The sequence below is a fragment of the Rhodnius prolixus genome, unplaced genomic scaffold, assembly GCF_049639745.1.
Source record: "Rhodnius prolixus isolate KJV_2025 unplaced genomic scaffold, Rpr scaffold_12, whole genome shotgun sequence".
NCBI classification, from domain to species: Eukaryota; Metazoa; Arthropoda; class Insecta; order Hemiptera; family Reduviidae; genus Rhodnius; species Rhodnius prolixus.
The window spans coordinates 17376359-17402317 of record NW_027411635.1 but is presented as its reverse complement, the minus strand read 5'-3'; the positions used below and the strand labels follow the sequence as shown (position 1 = coordinate 17402317).

Below are 25959 nucleotides of genomic sequence, written 5' to 3'. Positions count from 1 at the left end.
ACAGTAAACACTGAACCATAAAAAAATCATAAAACATGATTTTTTAATGAAGATCAGTCTTTTTATTTTTTAGTCACCGAAATACGAGGTGTGTTCAAAAAGTAACGGGAATTTTTAATTTTTTTTATTATGTTGGTACACATGCCCCTGTATTACGATAAAATTTTCAGTAATATTCATTGTTTACTTCTTAAGTGGCAGCCGTTAAGGTTAGACGTGTTTTTCGAGCTTGGCGATTTTTGTTTGTTAAAAAAAATGGATCAAAGAATTTGTATTAAATTTTGCGTAAAAAATGAAATAAAGTGTGTGAAATGTTAATAAAGGCATATGGTGAGTCTGCTACGAGTAAAACAAGGATTTACGAGTGGTATAAGCGTTTCCAAGATGGCCGCGAAAACGTTGAAGATGACGAACGACCTGGACGTCCAGATGCGGATCTACTGAAACGTGTTATAACAGGTGACGAAACATGGGTTTACGGATATGATGTCGAAACTAAGGCTCAATCGTCCCAGTGGAGGCATTCTGGATCGCCAAGACCGAAAAAGGCTCGACAAGTGCGGTCGAATGTGAAGGTTATGCTCACTGTGTTCTTCGATTTTAATGGCATAGTGCATCATGAATTCTTGCCACAAGGTCAAACAATCAATAAGGAGTACTACCTACAAGTTCAACGCCGTTTGCGTGAAGCAATCCGAAAAAAACGCCCGGATTTGTGGCAAAACAATTCATGGATTTTGCACCACGATAATGCACCTGGTCACACTTCATTGCTTGTTCGTGAATTTTTGGCCAAAAACAAAACTTTAACGATGCCCCAGCCTCCATATTCGCCAGACATGGCTCCATGTGACTTTTTTCTATTTCCAAACATAAAGAGAACATTAAAAGGCCGTCGTTTTACAAGCATAGATGACATTAAAAGCGAATCGCTGAAAGAGCTGAAAGCTATCACAAAGATCGAGTTTCAGAAGTGTTTCGAGGATTGGAAAAAGCGCTGGCACAAGTGTATTGTATGCGAAGGGGACTACTTTGAAGGCGACAATATTAATGTAGATGAATAAATAAATATTTTTTTCAAAAAACGAAAATTCCCGTTACTTTTTGAACACACCTCGTATATGTTGAAATTAATATAAGGTACTTACTTTCACAGTCTGCGTTTTTAAAGGCCTGTCTGGATCTGGGATGTACTCCATGGTAATGCCATAGAACTGGCCTTTGTTGATATAGGTGACCCTATCATCTTCCCTCCTTTGATTGGTTGAGATCGGAGTCTCCAGATGGTATTTGAAACCATACTGCGAGAACCTGGACAGTATAGATTCACAGAAATTTAATTCTAATCTTCACTGCTTGAGTATCTTAAAGTACAGTATAAAAATACCTAAAGATAGGAAATAAAAGGACCCTTAGATTATTTGAGATCTTGCACAACTACTCAGGTTTACGCAGGAATTCTGTGGTCTAATACCATTATTTCGATCAACTTTAAATTTTGTTTCATTTTCTATTTTTATGAGGTTTCGAAATTAACTATTTAAACTTTTTTTATAAATCTTTGCAGATATTTAGTTCTTCTCTTGTTTACTTCAAGACATGCAAAACGTGATTTGGATATTTATCTCTTTGTTTAAATTTCTTAGCAAGGAAAAATATTGTCTCAGTAATATTTCTCAAATGTTATGTCTTCAATAACTGAAGTGAGTGCTCAACTTGTGGTAATATTAGAAAATGTGCAAAATTTAGAGACATGGCGCCGCGTTCATTACCGGTATTTACTAAGGCGAATACTTATTTAATTGAATTATTTCTTGTTACGAAAATAAGAATAATTTAAACAATTCGAACAATAAGAAACAAGAGGTTAAATCATGTTAAATAACTGTAACAGTCACTCGAAGGGAAAGATTCGAAAAGTAATGCTAGGCGTGTGGTAGAAGTTCAAAAGTAGTTTTTAGCTTCTTACTGTTTTCCAATTCGGAGATATTCTATCCTTAAATACATGGCATTCGCTAAAAAAAAAGTAGAACTCTTAACATATACTACCAGTGCACCTAATTTCTAAAATTTGAGGAAGTAGAGAACAAAACTGTTTCTAAGGTATAATATCAGTGTTGTTATAATTGTAAACAGTTTGAAATGAAAGTAATCTTTTAGTTGGCTTAATTATTCAACAATAATTTAATGAGATATATTTTATTTATTACATTTACCTCTGTTATAGTCAGAGACATACAGAGGGAGTTGGCCTATTAATTAACTAATTCATAGAATAACGAAAAAATGTAAATACAAAACCAATGGCTGACTACAATATGAGAAATAATCTGCTTGATGAGTATTCATCAAGGTTAGCCGTCTGAAGTCTTTAGAAAAGCGAAGGCACAATGAGTGAGAGTCAACGTTCATTTTGAACAGAAATTTCTTGCCATTACTAAGTCAATTTCAGACTAGCGTTTTGCTACTTTCTTGTAGTTACAGAAAGGTAGAAAACGAAAATTATTATTGATTCCATTAAAAGATATTTTAATAGAGTTTTCCATCTTGTTTCACTAAACCAGAAGATTCTTAAAGGAAACTTGATGACTAATTTTCTATCATTTTCGAAAATAGATTCTTTTGTGTTTGAACTATGAATTGGATCAATGTGATTTAATTGTGCCTGCCATTCAATGGTGACTGAGGGAAGATGTTTACTGCTTAAGAATTGGTAATTCATTACGGCTGCCTACCCAGTTAAAAAAACAAATTGCACCACTGTTTGTAAGCAAACTTATATTCTAATAATAAGGCAAGAGAGTGATTATTAAGGCTTAAAAAACATTTGCCTAGCGAATAAAATATATCTCATTCAATTATTGCTGAATAATTAAGCCAACTAAAAGCTTACTTTCATTTCAAACTGTTTACATTACAAGTTTGGCGCTTGCTGCGCGTTCTTCACAGTGGCAACAGTCTGCGGCCATTAACTTATGGATGCAGAGTAGGGCTCAGGAGTGGTGCCTTACCACCACTGGGCAGAGACAGGCGAAGGAGTTCATCAGAGGCTATTCGCCGAGGCTGACCGCAGAATTAATCCGTCAAGGCCGCGTGGGGCTATAAAGATAATTGTAGGCCTATTAACTGGGCCACTGCAGGCTCAGTAAACACATGCATCGCATGGGCCTGGCAGATGATAGCCTTTGTAGGTTCTGTCAGGAAGAAGAGGAAACGGCACTGCACGTGTTGTGTCAGTGTGAGGGGCTTGTATGGCTAAGGATGTTACTTTTTCGGAGAGGAAAAACCAAGGCCTGAGAGCTTTACCCAGGAGCCACTCTCCAGAATTAAGAGTCTAATTAAGCGGACGGGTCTGGAGGGTGAGCTCTAAAGTCGGGGAGCCACAATAGATCCATAGGGATCACGGAGGCGTAGGCCTTGAGGCCGCCCTAATCTAATCTAATCACAGTGGCAAAAGACACATATCCCGTTTAACCAGTCATGTTCAGTTACTAATGAGCATAGGAAAACTGATAACCTGCTCTAGAGGAGTATTTTATCTGTGTTATCCTTTAAGCAGCTTTCTAAGGTCGTTTTGATTCTGTTTTCTCGCATATTTCTTTTTTTAATGAGATGGGTTATCTCATAAGAAATGAATCTCACCATAAGGTTTCTTCTGAACAGCAGGCTACTTCAGCTCAAATATTATGTTCTACAGTTCGTTCTATTTGCCAGTATTCTTAATAATTTGCATTTAAAGCCCTCAAAAAAGCTTCACCATTAAGATGCAGAATGCAGTTAACCAGTTAAATATGTAAACCATGTATTGCGTAGTTAACCAGAGTTTTACTTTCGTTTTTGCCTGAACTTTTTTATCAGTATTTATGGCAGCAATATTTAAGTAGTGTTACTAAACATATTATACCTTAGAAACAGTTTTTTTCTCTACTTCCTCAAATTTTATAAATTAGGTGCACTGGTAGTATATGTTAAGAGTTCTACTTTTTTTTTAGCGAATGCCATGTATTTAAGGATAGAATATCTCCGAATTGGAAAACAGTAAGAAGCTAAAAACTACTTTTGAACTTCTACCACTTTAAATTATGGCAACACTGAGGTGTACTCAGTGAATACAGATACTTACACTTTAGGTATTTGTATTTTATCGGCATCATTCTGTCGGCCGAAGTCGTGCCATGGTCTGGACCTGGCTGGCACAGTGCCAGGCGATGAATGAGCGGAACTCGCTCGAGGACATCCACTCTCAGTCAACAGAGGTCCCGGACACATGTCTGAGTACTCAAATGACTGAAAAAAAAACAAAAAATAAGCATTTAACATTTTTATGATTACATTTTTGTGTATATTTTAGATTGTTATTACATTTATTTATATACTACATCCACATTTATTGCTACACGCAAAACCGTTTTGAGGCAGTTGCCAACCTTTAATTTTGTTCTTGATTGGGGAAACTCCATAAATTAAACTAAAAATTTTAATACAGCTCCATATTGATAACGGTTTGCATAAGCGTTTAAAACAGGATCTTAACATTTACTTCTGTGTTTATTATTTTCTTTGAACGTATAATAATATCTTAGTTATGTTTCTAAATGTTACACTGAGTTTAATATAAAAACAGTGAGCTCAAGCTGAGGAGTTGCTAGAAGAATAGCAAAGTCAACCGGATAGATTCGTGTTTGGTACAATATAGGTACCAAAGATCAGGCAATGTTACAGCAAGAATGGATGCAACATCAGAAGATTTGGATCAGACCAAGTAGGGGAACAAACAACTAGTGACTAGTGAACAAACCAACACCGAACAGAGTACGAGTATATCCTTTTTAACCTCAACATAATTTTTGGCAGCTCTAGCCACCTGAACTTCGGCAGTAAAATTGAATACCAACGTGTGCCAAAAGTAATCTTTAAGTAAGAAAAAGTCGCAGCGAGCGTTCACACACAGAATTTTGTCTTTTTCGAATTTTAGAAATGTAATAGCAGCAAGAAAAAGTTTTTGGGCTTTTTTGTTTGCTTGTTTTTATATAATAATTAGTGAAAATCATTATAATTAAAGATCTCTAGTATAATTAGTGCAATTTCTAAACTCAAAACTTCTAAGAAATTTTAACATTTTAACCTAAGTGGTGTAATAATTCAAAAAAATGTAATCTTTACTGAACAAATTTTCATATCTTCCGATTATGATAAACAGCAATACAAAATTTCAAGAGCATATCTTGGCAAAATTAATTGTATTTCAAGATTTCTCTGAAACCATAATCCTTGACTGCTGAGTGATTTCAGTTTCAAAAATTTTGGCTCTACTAAATATTAATCAATACCAAACCTGGCGTGGTACCCTCGCACGTCTTACTTTTATGTAATTCTCAAAAATTTTTTACGAATTTTATCTTGAGAATTTTAATTAAATGTTTAAATTTAAATTAAAATTAAATTTAAATTGTACTTATCTTTAATATTTATTTACTGAATTTAATAGTAAAATGAAACTTGCTTAAAAATCCACCAGGTGTTCCCAAAAATCAGTAGTCTTTAAGAAGTTATGGGGAAAATTATGGGAGAAATGAATGTTATGTTTAGCTTAATTATTGAACTCTATATTTTAATTTTTTTGGGGGTTTAGACCTTACAAAATAGTTTTTGGTCAATTGCCCATGGATATTAAAGGAACAAATATTCACTAAAATGGGTTTTAAAAGAAAGATGAACAAGCAGAAGTACCCCGCAAAAATGTTTAGAAAAATGGTTATAGATCTAACATGTACGCCATCACACTGCACTCGGTTTTTTGAAAAAAGCGTTCGAAAAACTGGAAAACCTATTCATTTAAGTGGCACTATTAGTTCAATTTTGATCGAAATCTTATTAAAAAGATCCCCTGGTGGTATCTAAACGAACTACATACATAAAGTTAAAACTATCTGCGATTATTTGTTTTTCATTTATGCTAATCATATAAGCCGACTGAGTTATTTTTTGCACTCAATCACTTAAAAACTCAAAATAAAAATCGGTGTGTTTCTTTCATTTATTTTGGAAAAATAAAAGAAAGTAAAATCGGATGGTCTTACCTAAAACCCACAATGATGCAAGATATTAACACATATTTGGGTTCTGGCATCTCCCCAAACAATACTTTAGCTCACCTTCAAACTAAATTAGGTAATAACTACCACTTAAACTTATTTAAAAAAAACAACAGTATCTTTAGGGAAATACCTGTTGTATTGTGGTCTGATCTCTAGGCGTAATAGCGTCCGCTCCGATACCACTGTCAGGTGATGGAAGGTCCACCGTTAGGCCTGCAGCTGCTATCACGCCTTTGTTGTGATATGCTGAACTCTGGCGGACATATCTGACAAATAGAAAGAAAACCTTTATTAAAATTTGTAAAGAGGGTAAATGAAAAAAATGTTTTAAATGTGCAATTTAAATTATTTTAATAATTTAAGAAACTGAAGTTAAAATATAAGGACCAGTAACCAGACTTCTCATTTCTACACTACAATATCGCTTACAGCTTTTTGACTCACTCTTTCCTTAAGAAGTTCTTCCCAATTACTCTCCTGAAAGGATGTTCTTGTACAGAAAATTACTTTTTACATATCCGACCAAGGAAATGAGTAACTCTAAAAGAAGCCCTTTTCTACGGTCTGTGCTAACTGTCAATTACATTTACACAAATATATTACGATTCTTAATAAAATTTAAGTAAATAATTCTTATTTTTTCAAGCAGTCTCTTACGTTTACCGACCGATCTGGTCAAGAGCGGTAATCGAACTTAGGAACCACACAGAACAACTTAGCTTTTCGGGCGACGCCTCTAACCATTCGGCTACCGTCGCGCCTACTCTGAGCCTCTATAAAACGCATCGTTAAATTGCAGTAGTAAAGTGGCTTTTTTCGTTTACCATATTTCAGCGGAAATCGTACAAGCGGAATTGATGACACTCTCAAAACTAAATACTAAGGTTGTGTTTTCGGCTATTTTTCGCCCTGAAATAATTTTTTTCACATTCATATAACAAAAATCACGCTCCAATGAACTTTTTCCTTGCATTCAGAAACTTCAAAACATTTATTGCCGTGGAAAACTTAATTTTGAAAATTTTTGACCCTATCGCATTACTGGCTAAAAATTACTATCTAAAAAACAAAGCAAAAGGTAAAATTTGATAAATAAAAGTTCAATTTGGCTGTAAAATGTTTTATTATTCTTTCTCCAATAAATATAAACCCGCGCCGAGAAAGAATCCAAAAAATGCACCCAAAGGAATGTTGTAAAATCCTCGAACGAGATTAATAATGTATGGCGCCTGATTTTTTATCATTTTAGAATTAAATGCTTAAATGAAATAAAAATTAAGCACTACCTTTCAACAATGGTAGCTGGCGGTTCGGGTCCATCGGCGAAGTTCCTCAACTGAGCCGCATAGCTGGTATCAGCGAAATACTCTCTATAGTAGGGATCGGTAAATGACGTGGATAACGCTGTGGCTTGTCGGCTGGTGGCGCCTTGCAAGTATCCAGTATGGTGGGCACTGGCCACCGCAGAACTGCCACTACTGTAATGGTGTTCAGTGTAAGGATTTGGCGATGGTGAATCACTGTCTTGATCGGCCGAATGGCCGGCCGTCAGCGTGCTGAAAATGTGATGCGATCCATAATTTATACCAGGCTTCAGATTTTCGGAAATGATTTCTATTGGAGCAGTTGGTCCGACGTCTTGGGCCATCATTGATGAAGTTGAAGAAGGGGTTCCGTTCATAGACCTGAATGAAAAATAGCAAAATTCATCCAAATTATCATAAAGAAATTATCAATATTTAAATAGATTCACCAGGAATTTCGTCAAAGCTTTAGATATTGGTGCATTACAATCTTTGTACGACGGGCGGCAGTCTACGGTGAATGTTACAATAAAAACTTGCCACAACAGAGGACATTAAAATTAGTAACACCAACCAATATTCTTTCTCGCTGCGAACACACCATCCTCTAAGTCAGTTGTAGACAAAAATTGGGACTAGAAATAAATTGTTCTTGTACGATGATACAACAATTCACATCCATATTTGAAAAACTGTGTTTGTAAACTCAATCGCCCGATAGATACCGTCTAAGTACTGATTTTGATCAACTGCCTGGGACTTCCGGATACACTATCCTCAGAATCCTTTCTTAGCAATCATAGAAAGAAGAAGAAACTAATAAAGGAAGAGAAAAAAATTAAGATAGGAATCCTGGAAGGCGATGAAATTTTTCTCAGGATGAACTGTATTAACCACAGCTGTTCTTCTTTGCAGGTCCCACGAACTTCATCCATTAAGTGTGGTCAAAATGGAGATTAAGTTTGATTCATCAGCTTTAGACTGCAACCCGACACAGCAAGTTCATCATTTTCTCTTGGGCTCATTTTGGACATTATTTCCTAGGATAGATAGATTCTATGACCTTTGCGGTATCCACAATTAGAGCAATAACACCAGTGCTGTTGGCCAAGATTTTATTAGCAGTTTAGAGGTTTCTAAGTAATGCTCGAGTGCATCAGTTTATTTTTTCAGAGTAGGTTGAGGTTGATCTTTGAGGCAACACTAATTACAAATGCGTGGAATTCTAAAATAAATAATAACTTCGCTTTGGTGAAGCAGTCCTTCCTAATACTGTCTAGTGACGAGAACAGGAACTGCAGGAGATTATCCAAGGAAAAAAACTGAGAATCCCTTTCTTCAGGTGGTGCTTCTTTTACTGTAAAGCCCAGAATGTTTCTAATGTAGCCAGACTCTGAAGATATCGTATGGAACTTGGCAGCAACATTCATCATAATTTTTATTCACCCCTCATAAGTTTACAACTTATTTCAGCATAGAGTTTCTTTATAAGTTTTAAAAAGAGGTTGTAATTTAATTTTCAGTTTCTTCAAAGATTTCTTTTTAATAAACCCTAACTTCAGTAATTAATACACTCAGGCGCCCAAAGAAAACCAAAACGATATTTGTTTTAAGATATTGTTTTTAATAACTTTCCTCTAATCTAATGTATTTTTCTAACTTATCACTGATGAGATAAACAAATTTTAAAGAAGTAGGGTTCTTTGTTTGCAGTTAAAAAGTAAAATAAGTTTATAACTTAAAGTAGTTGTTTTTTCACTTAAGAAACGGAATATAAAACAATTTAAAAACGTTTTTCGGTTTAAATAAATGATAATTCTTACTAAAACTATATCCTGACTAGATGTAAGGCCATTTAGAGTTAAAATGGCTTATATCTATTTGAAATTAAAAGTAATGATTGCCTCTACTTTTCACTTGAAATGTAAAAATATTTTTTCTTTACTTTAGATTGAATTCGAGTCATACCACTTTGTGTTAAAATTACTTAAATGATTTACCTATTAGTCTGCTGAGGCGAGTGCATAAACTCATCCTTGATTGACGCACTACTATTATTGTTGACCACATCAACAACGAGATCTTGTTGATGCGCTCCGGAGTTGGTTGTAGCCACTAATACCACTTTGTGCCTAATACCTTTCTCATGTGAATCCTTGGCGGTGTGTTGGCGACTGTGGCTAAGATCTTCGGGCTCCCTTTTGACCTGGCCGCTGGCAGTGGGCGGCTCACCGCCTTGGCCGAGAAACAATCCTTGGATGTCGGCGAGGGGCTGGCCGGCCAGATCGAGGCCCGCCGTGGAGCCCGTACACCCGGCTTTCAATCCTGCCGCAGCTGTTCCTAAAAGACTGCTCGCTGCACCGCTGTTCCTGTAACAGAATAAGCGTATATTTAGATGGGGAATGGAATACACTAAATCTAGCTAGATTGTTGAAAGGATTATGCATGGAACTTTAACCTTACAGACCCTCTTGAAGGCATCTGCTCAAAATTTGGAATCTAGTAATGTTATTAGTGTAACTTTATATTTCTTTGTTTTTTTTAATTTTCGTCCTTAAGTATTGCGCTGTATTTATGAAAGTTTAGGCAATTCCAGACAGTGCAGCGAAGTTATCCTCACATCCAAGAAGAGCAAAACCGACCATGGCTAACGATGTTCTGATGGCATAGTGGATGAGGTAACACACATCTCCTTCGTCCATCCTGTACACGAAAGAAAACCAAGACTCTAGCATACATCAGATGTGGTAAGACTCGATAGGTGCACACTCTCCTTCAATACCAGACTAAAGGAATCGATTAAGATTAGTCGAAAGAGCACGGTGTCGGTCAGAGCGACGCTGAAAGAGGCAATTATACAGTTGGGGTCATTGTTACCGTGTCACACTCTCAAACCACCTCATGAAAACCCCTCCCTCCGATCTTACTAAAACCAAAACAAAGCAAAACGAAAACAAAAACGTAAACCAACCATCATGGTGCGTAATGTTTTTAAAATCTCGGCGAAGGGTTCTGGGCATAAAATATAAAATAAAATATGGAATCGTGTAGAGGCTTCCCAACAACAACAACAAATCATGCTGAAGCGTTAATGGTACTTAGCAACAACTACAGAAATAATTTCAGTACGAAAAAAAAGTCATTTGTGTTCTAACTAAATTTTTGAAATTGAATTTTACTTCCATTTACTTTAGCGGTAACTACGCTATCATTAACCTGTCTGCTACACCATAGACTTCAACTATAATCAAACTTGATTAAAATCTAAAATATATAGACTAAATAAACTAAGAAAATTATAATTAAAAATAAAAAGAAGTCCTTGAAAATCATTACGACGTAAACAAAAAATTATATTTATCATTAGTCACAGAGTCACACGTGAGACCAGCTGGATATGCTCTATTTACTAAAGACCTTAAACGAGACTCTAAGAACATGAGGTTGGTGGGGCGTGCCGGTTAGCTCCGTGCTGAGTCACACAGTGAGCCTCACGTGAAAAAGACGAAGATTACCAAACTTGCTTTTCCTGACATTGCCCTAAAGTAACAAGTTTTCTTTCTACTGAATGTTGTGATTGCGTCTTGAAACACTATACAATAACGAAGAATTCCAGAAATATCCAACTTAACAACAATAATCCTACAGTAACTTCTTCTTCTTCATTGGCATGACAGCGCTTTGAAGACCCTCATCCTCCTTCACTTCACTAAGTCATTCTTTTCCCCTCAAACTCACCCATAAAACTCCGATGTCCTGTCCAACATCATCTACCCATAGAAATCAGTGTCTTCTTCTTTTACTCTTCCCTACTAGGGTAGCCATTGTACAGACTCTGTCCTATTCTAGCCTCTTCTATTCTCACCAGGTGACGCAACTGTCTTAGCCTCCATAGTTCGCCAATATAAGCGAGAATTGTCATTAAGACGGTGTTACAAGTTTATCAAGTTAGCTTCTTCCCCAGGATAACTCTTAGAAGCGCAAAACCTTTTGCAACACGCTGATATAGGCGCCACGGTAGCCGAGCAGTTAGAGGCGAGACCTGTAAAGCTAATATGTATTGTGGTACTGGGTTCGATTCCCGATCGAATTTAGGCCTTGGATTTTATTTAATGGTTAATGAAAGAAATTTACAGTAAAGTATGTTTGCTAGTCGCCTCCGTCCACGTCACCTAATTGGTAGTTGGACGTAAAGCCCCGCCTGAAAAAATAGGCGATTACCTTACTTTACTTTACTTTACATGCTGATATTCCCAGCTTTTATCATTATTTTTATCCTTGCCTAACTAAAATTTAGCGATAAAAATTTTCTAGATAATGGTACCTGCCTCTACTGTGCCATTTTAGTTCACGATATGGTCTTATCACCTAAATAATATCAATTAAGATTAAATAAGTTCCAAAAATGCCTAGTTTGAGGATATTGCGTGACCAGTAGTGCGACGCAACTGTTATTTCTTACTTAAAGTTAAAAGAATACGTTGAAAATTTAAAGAAATGTCGAACGAGTAACACTGATTTCAACATAAATTCTCCAAAATAGACATCCGGGGGCTAGGATTTGGACGCCATCTAGGGTGCAGGTATTATTACTTGAGTTAATAGCAAGTAATTTCTTTAATATTTTTAATTTGTCTGAGGCTGATCTGTGGTTGGCTATAATATGAGCGAGGAAAGATTGCTACGCATAGAAAAAGAACATACCTTGAGGTGTTCAGTCAGCAATTACAGTCTATTATGTTATTTTAGTAAAAGATTCAAACCTTAATCTTCACCTCAATCAAAGAAATACGTACATCCAGAATACTCTTTTTGGATGAAATAAATTTTAAAGAATTTTCTATAAACTAAGACTTTTTACTGAACGTTGAATTGCCAGTAATAATGCATTTTTTTTTTTTTTTTTTGTGAGTGTGACATGAATCTTCACAAGTTTCTAACTCAAAAATTTCATTATAATTTTGAATCTAACCAGGAATCCACCCACTAGACTTAAACGGAAAGAACTAAATAGAAAAATGATAAAAATAATGATAAAAGCTGGGAATATCAGCATGTAAAAAGTAAAGTAAAGTAATTACCTATTTTTTCAGGCGGGTTTTACGTCCAACTACCAATTAGAATAGAATAGAAATAGAATAGAAAAGAAATTTATTATTCTGGGAGAATTGTCCCCTAAGAATAAATACAGGTCAATTAGAGGCCTTAATAGTTTGGCCTGTGATTATAGAGAAATTAAATAAATAAATATTTACAAAAGTGAAAATATAATAAGTGAAAATGAAAGTAAAAATAAAATAATAAAACAGCAGAAATTAAGGAAATAAATTAAAACAATTAGAATTTCGGAGGAAGCTGAATAGAAAGGAGATAACTGAATAGACGGGATTTAAAGATGGATAGGGTAGGAGCATGGCGGACAGATGAAGGCAAGGAGTTCCAGAGAGAGGTAGCACGTATTAGGAAGGACTTGTCAAAGGATGAGGTACGGTGAGAGGGAATATAGAGATCAGATGAGCGAGATCTAGTGTTACGGGAATGGATGGAGGATTTAAACTTAAGGAGTTGAAAAATATAGGAAGGCCTTTGAGACTGGATGACTTGAAAAAGGAAAGAAGCCAAAAGATATTGGCGGCGATAGACAGGAAAAAGCCACTTCAACTCATCGTAGCAGTGCGAAATGCGAGAGTCTCTGGAAATGCTGAAAATAAATCTTATGAAGCAGTTCATGAGGCGCTTAAGCTTAGCTTCAATATCACCAGAAAGACCGCCATACACTAAACAACCATAGTCGAAATGGGGGAATATAAGAGAGGAAACTAGGAGTTGCCGGGTCTTAATTAGAAAAAGGTGACGGGAACTATTAAACTGCTTCAATTAGGTGTCGTGGACGGAGGTGACTAGCAATCATACTTAACCGTAAATTTCTTTCATTAACCATTAAATAAAATCCAAGGCCTAAGACCGGGAATCGAACCCAGTATACCACAATACATATTAGCTTTACAGGTCTCGCCTCTAACCGCTCGACTACCGTGGCGCCTATATCAGCGTGTAAATGCTTCAAAGGATTGCAGAAGGTTTTGCACTTCTAAGAGTTATCCTGGGGAAGAAGCTAACTTGATAATCTTGTAACACCGTCTTAATGACAATTCTCGCTTATGTTGGCGAACTATGGAGGCTGAGATAGTTGCGTCAACCTGGTGAGAATAGAAGAGGCTAGAATAGGAAAGAGTCTGTTCAATGGGTACCCCAGTAGGGAAAAGTAAAAGAGGAAGACATTGATTTCTATGGGTAGATGATGTTGGACAGGACATCGGAGTTTTATGGGTGAATTTGAGGGGATAAGAATGACTTGGTGAAGTGAAGGAGGGTGAGGGTCTTCAAAGCGCTGTCATGCCAATAAAGAAGAAGAAGATACTGTAGGATTATTGTTGTTAAGTTGGATCTTGGCTTGAATTCTTCGTTATTTAAAGTATAGTGTTTCAAGATGCAGTCACAACATTCAGTAGAAAGAAAACTTGTTACTTTAGGGCAATGTCAAGAAAAGCAAGTTTGGTAAGCTATAAGGATGCAGGAGCACAGAGTACTGATCCATCCATTAGCTGTAGTTTATGTAAATAGTTGTATATAGTAGAGGGATGAATGTGTGAAGTGAATGTATTTATAAGTAAGAATGGAGAGTGAGTGATATTCTAGTGATAAGCACCTAGACAATGATGCTGGCTGTATGACGATTTAAACTTCTCTCTAGACTTCTCGACAAGCGATCTAAACTCTCACTAAACGACTTATCTACACTGTGATAACTGAAACCTGCCTGGACTTGCAGAATGGAACTTTGAGGCTCAGCCAAAGCTTCCAATATCTACAAGAATCCAATCTTTTCAATCAAAAACACTCCGTAGAATCGGTGTTTGTGCTCCTTTTCTACCTAGCACCGAGATTTCCTGGTTCCCCTATGCTTCAAGAAGCTTCCAGATCAAGTTACATTAAATATCAAGCTTCAATTACCTCACATCCAAATCCTTTAGTGTCCCAACTTACAACTCTATCAGGAAATCCTCCCAGGCGATTGAAGCGCAGATGGCCACGCGGTCTTCTAAATCAAATATTAGCCATACACTCGACTTGCCAGAAACTAGAACTAATTTTGTTAAGCCCCCGAATTTGTACAAATTTTTATAGCGAATCCGAGTGTGTATTTATGGAAGTATAATTCTGGATTCCTTTTTGGGTTTCTAACCATGTGATATTCAGTTTAAGTGATTTTTTTATTTTTACTTTTAGGGTAGCGGAGGATAAGGGAGTTATAGCTGTGAGAGTGGAGTCAAATTAATTATGAACCCAAATTAAAATCAAAATTAGTTAATTAATTTTGTATTTGTAGTGTAATGGCATTTACCATGTGCAAAGTTGATTGATGGAGAGGGGAGTATGGCCAGCAATGTCCAGTCTGTTGGACAAGCGGCTCGGACAGGTCATCTACTGTGGCGTTTTTGGAGTAGAACTTTCCAACCAGTTAACTGGACGGCTAGAAAGAGAGATAAAAAAGCGACAGAGACAGCCACACTGCGCTGGCACACACCTGGCCACAATCACAGTCCCATTCTCTGGAGAAAAGGTCTCTATAGTGGGGATAACAGATACGAGAAATCGAGAGTTTACAAGAAAGAAAATAATAAATAAAAAATAATAAATAAAATGGGAACACGTATGTCCATTAAGCAATTAGGAATATTACTAACACCGCTCAGCCAGCTAATTAAATTTCCAACTTCGCGCGCAAAAAAAGAAGACGAAGAAGTAAAAAATCCAGCTGTGAAAGACTCGCATGACTTTCTCTTTATCCAATTAGCAGAATTAAAATTACGAAGATCAATTTTTTTAAATTTTTTAAATTTAGCAATTTTTAATTAAAGCTCAATCCGCTATCTACCATACATTGTACTCCCAACTCACTTATAATTTAAACAATAGTTATTTAAAGTTAAATAATTTTGAACATATCAAATTTTGCGTTAAAATTAGAACTGAGTCATTGCCATTAAATTATAAACCCTGGTTAAAAGACAGTAATTTTGTTTGTTCCTTGTGCAATCTAAATGCTACTGAAGACACGTTTCATTTTCTAGCAGTGTGTCCAATTTTAAAAGAATTTAGATTAACCTGTTTTAACAGGAGCCAATTGGACAATGAACAATGTTTATTTTATTTAAACGGCGGAGACTGGATGGGTTTGGTTAAGTTCGTTGCTGCGGCGTCCTCCTACAGAGATTTTTTAGTTAAAGAATTTAATTTTTAGTTAGAAAGGGAATATTATTATTAGTGTAACGAGTATGTCTTTTTGTTTATAGTATTTATTTCTTATAATTTGTCATTATTTTGTCTTTTTTTGTTTTTTATAATTTCTAGTTTGATAACAGCTTGACAGACGGTCGAAAGATCATTGTCTAGTGATGTTTTTTGTATATTTCTGTATGTACTTGAATATGTAAATCAATAAACGTCTTTATTCATTCATTATTCATTCATTCATTCAACGAAGATCCTTTTCTACACCAAATTGTTCTTCCATGGACTCTTTAGAACGTTAACTACGCACAATAATCAAAACAATTATAAGCTTTTATAGCCAACCAAGACCCTGTATCTTACTATATATATATGTATAAGTCACATGGAAAAAAGCGCAAATCATACAGTTGCTGAAGCTGCGCATGCTCATTATAAAAATTGAAGGGGAAGAATGTCCTTGATCAACGAACCAAACATTTAATAGCGGTGATACGACCTTGGAAAGAACCGACAGGTTCAGGGCGGCCATCATGTGACGTTGATAAAAGTTTTACGAGAAATTGTCCAGTCAAATCAAAGAAACATTTCTTGCAGAATTAGTTACCGTTAGAAGTGTAAAAAAAAAAAATATAAGATAGCGTCGAAAATATTTTTGACTTAATTTAGGGCACTTTTTAGGAAAGAGGTTATCTCCAAAGTGCTATTTTATTAAAAGTTACAATACTATCAATATTAATAAGAATGAAATGCATTGATAAATTTCAAAATATGAAACTATATGGTGTTTATCAACTGCAATAAGAATCTTGAGGTGGAAATCGTATTTTTGAAATGTCACTTCTCAAATATCTAAACTTCATCTCTCGCCTAAAAACCGCAAAAACATTGAAACATCTCAGAATAAAATTAACAGATTCCAGACACAACTTGTGGTGGCATCAAAAAACAAAATAACTTTAAATAAAAATAAAGAGTTGAATGTAAGAGACGTTTACCGGTTAATAAACATACCTGAAAGTTGTTAAACTGCAAACTGTTGACAAGTGAATCCTATGCCATTTAAGTGGGATGGCAGAAAACTTCAAAAAAGAAGGGTTAACGAGGAACGGTAACTATAGGATAGGATGGCACGAGAACACACCAGTACCAGTTTGATAGTAGTAACGTTAGCACTGCTAGCCTGTAGGTCTATTGAATGTTGTTAAAAAAAAAGGGGTTTCACTCTAGGGGGAGCATCTGTGCCCCCCACGGGGGTATACATGAATACTTAAACCCCAAATCTACTGTAGATCAGATTCAACAGAAGGAAGAATCTCTGCCGTTCTTATTCAGGTGTCATCGACTGTACAGGGGTGGTCTATATAAGAACATACCCTTATACACACTGGATATCCCATTTATAAACCATGCATTGCATAACTTGCCTGCCTTTTTATATGCAAAAAATTCAGTTTCTATTGTCAGATACTTTATTTCAGAATTACAACACAGAGAATGTAAAAGTGATTTAACGATAAACTTAAAAATTAAGGTTATGAATATATAGGTTTCGTGACCTAAATTATTAAATTTAGTATTCAAAATTGGCGAGGAATCGGTCCAAATAAAAACAACAACTCGCCTTTTTGCCATCGTTTCGACAAATATATTGATTTCTTCAGGGCCTGGATATATAAAAGTATATATAAATTTGTAATAAGTATACTAATTTGTATTTGTAATATCCAGGCCCTGAAGAAGGCAATATATTTGTCGAAACGTTGGCAAAAAGACGAGTTGTTTTTTATTTGACCGATTCCTCACCAATTTTGAATCCTTAATTAAAAATTCATTCATAAAAATCGGTTTACAACAAGAACAAGAACAATTTATGAAAATGCTGTTTTTGCCCAATTTTGGAATCGTTTTCCTCAAAAACTAAATAATCTATGCTATTTCAAAAAAAAAAAAAAAATTACAGTTATAAAGGAGGGTTTGCCCTATATTTTAAAGAAAATTTGGGAATTTTATCTTTTATAGAAATAGAGAAAAAAATTCTCAAAGTTGGGCGTTTTTGAACTTTGCAGCTTTTTCGTGCAGTTTTTGACGATCAACCCTTATACAACTGTCCTACCGGACATTTTTAATTAAACTAAAAATCTGATAGCTTCTTCTACAGTCCTTAAAACTTTAAAGCTTTATCCAACATTTCGACTAAAGTGTGCTTATTTTATTCGAGCCTGAAATAATTTTATCTTTAAATAAAAGTTAATCAGATTTTTTTAAAAAATTTTGTAAAAAGAAAGATTGTGTGTGTTTTCACTTAAATAGAAAGGGTTAACTCTGGATATGAGATTGCTTTGTACCTTTAATTTTAAATATCCCAGAATTCCAAGCGTTGCACAATGTAAGGTTAACCAGAATTAGAACTTTAAAGAAGATAGCCTAACGATTTTACCATGAAGTGGGTCTTGAAAGGTGCCTCCACAGACTCGCAAGCCAGGTTAGCCTGGAGGTTATCAACTGCTCTCTGTATCTGAGGAGGCTCCTTTGAAGGCACAGTACATGCATCACAAGTTGAGTAAAGTGCATTATTTGATAAATTAAGGATAAGTTTGATCCTTTGCATGAAAGATATTGATCACTTAAATATGTGGCAGGAGGTTTCCAATTTTTTTGGTAATTAAACGCAACTCTCCCAAAATTACCAAATAATTATTAAACCTTCTTGTTTGTAACAGATGTAAAATTAATTTTTACCCATTTTGTGTATGCTTGAGAACATCTAAAGCTCTTAACATTTGATTTTTCTAAGAAAAATCACTCGGAAAACGACTTATTTCCCGATATTAAGAAAAATACTAGCTTCACTGCCTTGGCAATATTTTTAGTAGAAAGGGGCTGAAAAAATACATAAAAATGACCAATCGCGTGCTCTTCTTTCTCTTTGATAACAAGTTGAAAAATTGAAATATGATTAAAAATACCAGATTTTGAAATAGCCTAGCACCTTTAATTTTGAAAATATCGAATTGCGGTTTCCGGTTTCTTTCATTACTTTTTATACTCTTTAAAACTGTGTATATGAAAATAGGGGTCAACTGCGAACCCTCACTTTTGGTCGCGCGTCAGCCGTGTATGCGGGCAGGAATCTAAAATCAAGTCACATATTCGGAAACTAGAGGTGACGGACAACAAATTTTTCCTCTACTATTTTTCGCTCAGAACAACCGTTTAAGCATGAAATGCATTTGAGCCGTCTTAAAATGAACACCCTGTAGAATAGGGATTCTATTAAATTCAATTGTATCAGAGTAAACCACTCGGAGAGTTCGCGAATAAGGCTTGTAGTTAGCAGACTGTCGACAAACAGTATCTCACCCAGTAGCGTATCCATTATCTCTAACCCCCTTAAGTTCCCCTATAACTATGCTAATGCTCACAATAGCGTATCTGATCCAAATAGAATAGATAAAATAAAAAAAAAGACAAAAGTAAATATATGAATAATTATGTTTCAATACTCACCGACCGAAATGAACCTACCTAAGGACTTGATGAACATCGATTAATCTTAATCTTTTGATACTTAGTAGACAATTTGTTTTTGGTAATGTAACGGACTCAAATGGGGAACAGCCATTGTGCTAACGACGTGCAGTACGCAAAGATATCTCTTTTACCGTATTTCTAATTCTTTTAATAATGTTTCAACTAATTCACTCTAGGAACTTTACCACTAAAAAAAAATAATAAATTTCCCGGAATAAAGCTTCAAAATAAAAGTGATAGGCAGTGAAGTTGCGTTTCTGGATGAATTTCGTCGGAATATTTAGAATTTTAGTAGCTGATTTGCCCCCAAGCAACTGATGATTGTAATTCAAATAACCACTGAACAATCACCCAAAAAGAGTAGCCCCGGTATGGTTACCAGAAGATGTCAAATCATTTTTTTTTGTTTTACTGAACTTGGCACCCAACAAGCGGGAACGCCGTCTCCAAGGATTTTGATAAAACTCAAGTTAAAAAATATCCTTTCTTCAAAACTTTACGTCAGGTTTTAAATACCATCATTACGTCAACAAATTGTTGTTGATTCTAGTAAACACTCAGTTTTGATGTTGAAGCAACTGTAATAAGTTCCTATTTTGAACTGTCAAAGATTATAAAATGGAAGCGCATAGGTTGCGGTCACCTATTTCACAACTTTTTTTTTCATTTTGTTAACATTATACAGGGTGTTCATTTTAAGACGGCACAAATGCATTTTATGTTTAAACGGTTAATCTGAGCAAATAAATGGTAGAGGAAAAGATACAGAGAGCAGTTGATAACCTCCTGGCTAGCCTGGCTTGCGAGCCTGAGGAGGCACCTTTGAAGGTACACTACATGCTGCACAAGTTGAGTAAAGTGCATTATTTGATAAATTAAGGAATAAGCTTGATTCTTTACATGAAAGATATTGATCATTTAAATATGTGGCAGGAGGTTTCCAATTTTTTTTGGTAATTAAACGCAACTCTCCCAAAATTACCAAATAATTATTAAACCTTCTTGTTTGTAACAGATGTACAATTAATTTTTAGCCATTTTGTGTATGCTTGAGAACATCTAAAGCTCTTAACATTTGATTAATGCTTAGAAAAATCGCTCGGAAAACGACTTATTTCCCGATATTAAGAAAAATACTGCCTTGGCTATATTTTTAGTAGAAAGGGGATGAAAAAATACATAAAAATGACCTAACGCGTGCACTTCTTTCTCTTTGATAACAAGTTAAAAAAATTGAAATATGATTAATAAATACCAGATTTTGAAATGGCCTAATTTTGAAGATATCGAATTGCGGTTTCCGGTTTCTTTCCATAACTTTTTATACTCTTTAAAACTGTGTAATATGAAAATGGGGGTCAACTTGCGAACACTCCACTTTTGGTCGCGCGTCAGCCGCGTATACGGGCAGGAATCTAAAATCAAGTCACATATTCTGAAACTAGAGGTGACGGGCAACAAATTTTGCCTCTACCATTTTTTGGCTCAGATTAACCGTTTAAACATGAAATGCATTTGAACCGTCTTAAAATGAACACCCTGTATAAAAAAGAAAATATTTGTCCCTATAACCCAGCATTTAGTCCAAAGAAATTACCGGACTAAGAAAACGAATTTACAATGTACAATGAGCTGTATTTTGACCAATTTCTTTAGTTTCTGTTCTTTTCCAATTAAGAAAATTGCGAAAATATTCTTCATAATTGTTTACTGATGGAGACAGCCAACTGAAGGAAAGTATACTTTATTTTGTATTTCATTGTTTAATCCTTAATTCAGTAATCTTCTTTCAACAATTAATTAAATTACAATTTCCAAATTAATTTTGGCCCTAGATTAAGTAAAATAATTACCGTTTTTGCCATGAAATATTATTCCTACAAATAAAACCCGTTTTTTTGGACGTTGTAAGTTTTCTTTGATATATTCTATGATTAGTACATTGTACTACCACATGAATTGATTATTGTATTGTAACTTTTTGGTATCATAAGTTTTTTAAATCAGTTATTTAGGATGCCAATGAATGAGCTAGCGTATACAATTCATGTCTCTTAGTTTTTAAAGAATTAATAGACACAATAATGACAACGATGAAGAAATTATTCAAGCACAAGGAGTGCTAAAAGTGTCATTACTAGGGAACGGATTCGTATGTATTTACATATTTTTTTCTAGGCAATTTACAGACGTTTTTCAACTAGAAGTATTCATACTGACACTTTTTAAGCCGTTTGAGTCTACTTTTATTTCACATATTTCCACATATTTGGATGTTATCGCATATTTATACATATTTGATTAAAATAAATAAATATTTCTACATATTTAATCAAAATATGTACATATTTTTTCATATTTTTCATTTTGGGCATATTTTCATAATTGGGAGGTGGTTGACAGGAACTGTGAACCACAGACTGTAGGGCTGTGAATCACAGTGGGTACAATGGTTATTGTAATTTACACAGAATGCTGCTAAACAGTGACGGGCACTTGTTAGTTCTTTGAAGTTGTCTAACGTTGTCTGTTCTTTCAGCTCGTTCGTTGAAGTGTCCAATTCATTTCGTTCGGTCACTTAGTGTATTCTATTTTGGGTGAAATGCCACGAACATCGGCCTCAAACAAACAAATGGTTGCTAAATATCTTCGCGAGTTTCCAGCAGAACTTTTTCGAAGTGACCCAACTTGAGTCCCAAAATGTTCGACTGACAGAAAACGTGTCCAACGTTAAAAAAAGTCATCGAAAAGGTGGAAGGAATACCTGGGAGTAAGGGAGATCTGATCAGATCAAAACTGGTAGAAGTACTGAGCAAGAACAAAGGGTGGGAGACCATCTGCCAGATTTCTGATATTATTAGTGGAACAGAAGTCACCTTAGAACATCGTGTACCCTTTACAACCAACGAGATAACTTCTATCAGCAAGGCACCTACGATATAACATCTGTAGATGTTGAACGATCTTTTAGTCGTTACAAGTCCATCTTACGCCCAGATCGTCGTCACTTTACGTTCCAACATTTGAAATTTCATGTGGTTGCAAACAATTTCGAAGAGTGAAGTTTTCAAAATTGAAAATTTAACACATCTTTTTATAAATAGTAAAAATGTTCTTTGTTGTATAAATCATTATAACTTGTAAAAACAAATTATTTTGTTCCTAATAAATTATTATAAATTGTAAAAATGTTCTTTTCTTGTATAAATAATTATAACTTGCCCCCCCCAAAAAAAATTCTATTTTCATTAAAAAAAATGTCCATTTTACTTAAATATTCCAGAAAATATTTTAAGAAAATCACATATTTTCCCTATAATTGACGAAAATAAATGCATATTTTAATTAAATATTTGGCATTTTTAAATACATAAAAATCCGTTCCTTAGTCATTACATTACAAAACCAAATAAAAGAGGGAAAAGTAGGCATAAAAATGTATTATATTTCACAGAATCAAAAGAACCAGCTGAAAAGTTTTTTAAAAAAAAATTAGTATTCGACGGAAGTGAACAAATTAACGGAACTAGAAGATTACAGGCTAATAATTGAACAGATATACAGGAAATTGTTTGTTATAGTTCAAATAAAATTAAATAATCTGAAAACTAGGAAATGAACATAATTTTTTTTTTTAAATTAGCGGGCTTTAATGTGTTTTTATAAAAATATGGAATACATCGTATAATTCGGTGAATTATTTTTACCATATCACCCAAAATCTGGACTTAGAAACAATTGTGGAAGATTATTTAGACTCCTAAAAGTAGCACCTAGACTCGGCAGTTAAAATTCACCAATTTTACTCAGAATGCTGAGCTCATAAACATATTCAAATGCCTTAAATTTGTTTTAAGTGTGCGCATGCGCAAGAAGAAATTTTGGCCAAGTAATTTTAATTTAAAGAACTTTTTTCTTTTTTGCAAAAGATTGTAGTTCAAGCAAAGCTTTTAGAATCATGCAGAAATGGATGGAAAATAATTCATATATTTTGGGGTGTCAATTTTTATTTTCCATATAGAAAGCATCATGTTTCTATTTTACTGCAGAGAAAAGACAGTAAAAATTATGCAGCTCATTGAACAACTTAATTGTTTACGCCTCGGGTCCAGGAGATGTTTCAAACGGAATGCCTAACATTGTTTTAATTATTATAAATTATTGTAAATCTTTGATCGCCAAAGATGAGCTCTCTCATTGCAAATAATCATAACGAAAAACTGAACTGTACAATAGCTGGGGAACAACTAGCTAGTTGCTGTTAAACAACTGATATAAATTCAAATCAAAGCACGACTGACGGATGGTAGATCTACAACAACTTCATTAAGTGTTTAGTGGGACAGATGTGAGAGTTGTTCTGCAATTTCTACACACACTAACTCAGAAAAAAAAAAAATTAACTCAAAATGTCCGTATTTAGTAAATGAAATATCTCTTTTCCTACAAGATGATTTTCTAAAGCAGAATAGAAATAATAAGCTGCTGTAGTAATTAGAAATAGAACTAAAATTAATTCGCTCTACTATTTACTTCCCCCAGCAATTTACTCGCATGCCTTTCTTTAGCGCCCAATAATTACAAATCTTAAGAGTTCATCCGTGGATACCCTGAATCTAAAATAGCAGAACACTTCTAATTATCCTCGGCAGGCCCCGAGCGAGATATTGTGTAACTTTTTTGATGATATTATTGTAGCAATTGTTTTGTCTTGTTAGGCTAGGGTACCCACTGGGATGCCAAAATCTCTTTTTCAAAGGACATAAAAGTTTTTAAGACAGGCGCCACTATAGCCGAGCGGTTAGAGGGTCTCGCATCTGGGTTCGATTCCCGGTCTTTATGCCTTGCATTTTATTTACTAGTTATTGTGAGAGTTTCATTTAATTAAGTATGTTGCTATGCTAAAGTTTGTAATAAAAATTCTTAACATGCCTTTACCCCTAATTCTCCTTAACACTTACTCTACAAAATTTGACTCCAAAGGCAGCAATCTTACTTATGTAAAACTGGGTATCTCAATTAAAATACGAGTTACAATGGCTACAACAGATAAGTCTTCATCAAGAGACCCAATTTATTTTAAAATTGAATTAAAAAATATAATCTCCAAATTAACTAACAACTATTTAAGTATAGACGTTGAATCAGTATTTAATTCTAAATATATTTGTGCGAATAGAAATCTAAAAGCACTCTAGGATTAGGAGAGAATTGTCTAAACTTTAACTGTAACATTAAAAAGATAAGAATAATAATTCAATTACGTTTGGCCAATTTAGCAAAATTTACTTTATATTTCAATAACAGTAAATTTGAATTTGATGACAATATTTGTATAATTTGTTGTATGATGAAGCCCGACTCTTTAATGCATTTTCTGTTTGAATGTCCAACTTTAAATCCATTTAGAACCAATCTAAGTAATGAAGCTAAAAGATCTTTGCATGATTGCTATCAACTGAATTAACAATTAATTCAGTCAAAAATATTGATCAAATATTTTACAAGTCAGGTAATTAGATGTAACATACAAGTTTTATTTTATTGATTTGGTAGGTTAATTACGAGGGTCGTTTGAAAAGTTGACTAAACACTACTTCATGAAAGGCGAAACGCCTCAGGAGACTAAAGAGAAGCTTGATAAACATTATGGTGACTCTGCACCTTCGATTAGAACAGTTTATAAGTGGTTTCAAAATTTTCGGAGTGGCCATATGGGCACAAGTGACGCTGAACGTTCTGGACGCCCTGTTGAGATTACTACTCCAGAAATCATTGATAAAATCCATGATATGGTGATGGATGACAGAAGAGTGAAGGTGCGTGAGATTGCTAGTGCTGTGGGCATCTCGAATGAACGGGTACATAATATTTCGCATCAACATTTGGACATGACAAAGCTATCCGCAAGATGGGTGCCGCGATTGCTCACGCTTGACCAAAAACGAAATCGTGTGAAGTGTTGCAAGGACGGTTTGCAGCTGTTCCAGAAGAAGCCGCAGGACTTTAAGCGTCGTTTCGTCACTGTGGATGAAACATGGATACATCACTACACTCCTGCGGGGGAATCTGCGCCAAAAAAGGCGAAGACCGTCCCTTCGGCCGGAAAGATTATGGCGACTGTCTTTTGGGATTCGCAAGGAATAATCCTCATCGACTATCTGGAAAAGGGTAAAACTATTACAGGTGCATATTATTCATCGTTATTGGACCGTTTGAAAACCGAGCTGCAAGAAAAACGCCCACGATTGGCCCACTAAAAAGTCCTTTTCCATCACGACAACGCACCAGCTCACACCTCAGCAGTTGTGGTCGCAAAATTAATGGAAATAGGGTTCCAACTCGTTTCACATCCCCCCTATTCTCCAGACTTGGCTCCCACGGACTACTATTTGTTCCCCAATATGAAGAAATGGCTGGCGGGAAAAAGATTTTATTCAAACGAGGAGGTGATTGCAGAAACGAATGGCTATTTTTCAGACTTGGACAAATCCTATTATTCGGAAGGGATCAACAAACTAGAGCAGCGTTGGACGAAGTGTATAAGCCTAAAAGGAGACTATGTTGAAAAATAAAAAAGGTTTACCCCAAAAAATTAAGTAGTTTTTATTTTTGCACGGACTTTTCAAACGACCCTCGTATTACTTTTAAATATTTTAAATTTTTAAATATTAAAATCTTTTAGTTTTATGATGCATTCTTATTTTTAAGTTTGAATTATTTATTTG

At 34.9% G+C, this 25959-nt stretch overlaps 1 protein-coding gene across 6 annotated transcripts in view; it reads right to left on the bottom strand.

Moving 5' to 3' along the window:
* Window positions 1–25959, bottom strand: part of grh (grainy head) — a 161194-nt gene that overhangs the window by 25811 nt on the left and 109424 nt on the right. For all 6 annotated transcript variants that reach the window (XM_074143564.1, XM_074143567.1, XM_074143562.1 and 3 more), the window contains 5 exons: window positions 9403–9771; window positions 7385–7783; window positions 6229–6364; window positions 4124–4287; window positions 1149–1311 (listed from right to left, as the gene is read on the bottom strand). In XM_074143564.1, coding sequence (XP_073999665.1) covers window positions 1149–1311; window positions 4124–4287; window positions 6229–6364; window positions 7385–7783; window positions 9403–9771 — 1231 coding nt within the window. The remainder of the gene's footprint in view (window positions 1–1148; window positions 1312–4123; window positions 4288–6228; window positions 6365–7384; window positions 7784–9402; window positions 9772–25959) is intronic.